This window comes from Eurypyga helias, unplaced genomic scaffold, assembly GCF_000690775.1.
Source record: "Eurypyga helias isolate BGI_N326 unplaced genomic scaffold, ASM69077v1 scaffold43276, whole genome shotgun sequence".
NCBI classification, from domain to species: Eukaryota; Metazoa; Chordata; class Aves; order Eurypygiformes; family Eurypygidae; genus Eurypyga; species Eurypyga helias.
In genome coordinates this window covers 1-492 of record NW_010258054.1, presented here as the reverse complement: position 1 = coordinate 492, position 492 = coordinate 1, and the positions used below count along the sequence as shown (strand labels likewise).

General features: G+C 64.0%; 1 protein-coding gene across 1 annotated transcript in view; it reads right to left on the bottom strand.

Annotated features, from left to right (window-relative positions):
• Positions 1-290, bottom strand: part of GPR142 (G protein-coupled receptor 142) — a gene marked incomplete at both ends in the record, with an annotated part of 809 nt that extends 519 nt beyond the window's left edge. The window contains one exon of the mRNA XM_010154229.1: positions 4-290. Within this exon, the coding sequence (XP_010152531.1) occupies positions 4-290 (287 nt within the window). The remainder of the gene's footprint in view (positions 1-3) is intronic.
• Between the last annotated feature and the right edge of the window lie 202 nt (positions 291-492).

Below are 492 nucleotides of genomic sequence, written 5' to 3'. Positions count from 1 at the left end.
GACGGCGCGGTAGCGCAGCGGGTGGCAGAGGGCCACGTAGCGGTCCGCGGTCAGCAGGACGGTGACCCAGATGGAGGCGTGGTTGGCCGTGAACTCCAGGACATTGACGGTGTGGATGAAGGCGCTGGGCACTGCCCGGGCCAGGATGGCTGTCTGCAGGATGAAGCCCACGAAGATGATGAAGACTTGGGTGAGGATGTCGGAGGTGGTCAGGGCCAGCAGGTACCAGTACGATGACTTCTTGGTCCTCGTGGCCAGGCGAGACAGGGCCACGGCAGTCAGGACGTTCACTGGAGGGAGGGGAGCGACTGGTGACGAGACCCTGGGGCTCGCAGCCCCCCCACCCCACAGCGTCAGGAATCCCAGGGGTGCCCAGGCTCCCCCAGAGCGGCAGAGTGTGCGGCCCTGGGTGGGGAGTTATAAATATCGCGGTGCCGTGGGGATTTGCCGAGCTGATTAATCTCTTCCGTGTGTCAGCCCAAGCAAAAGCAA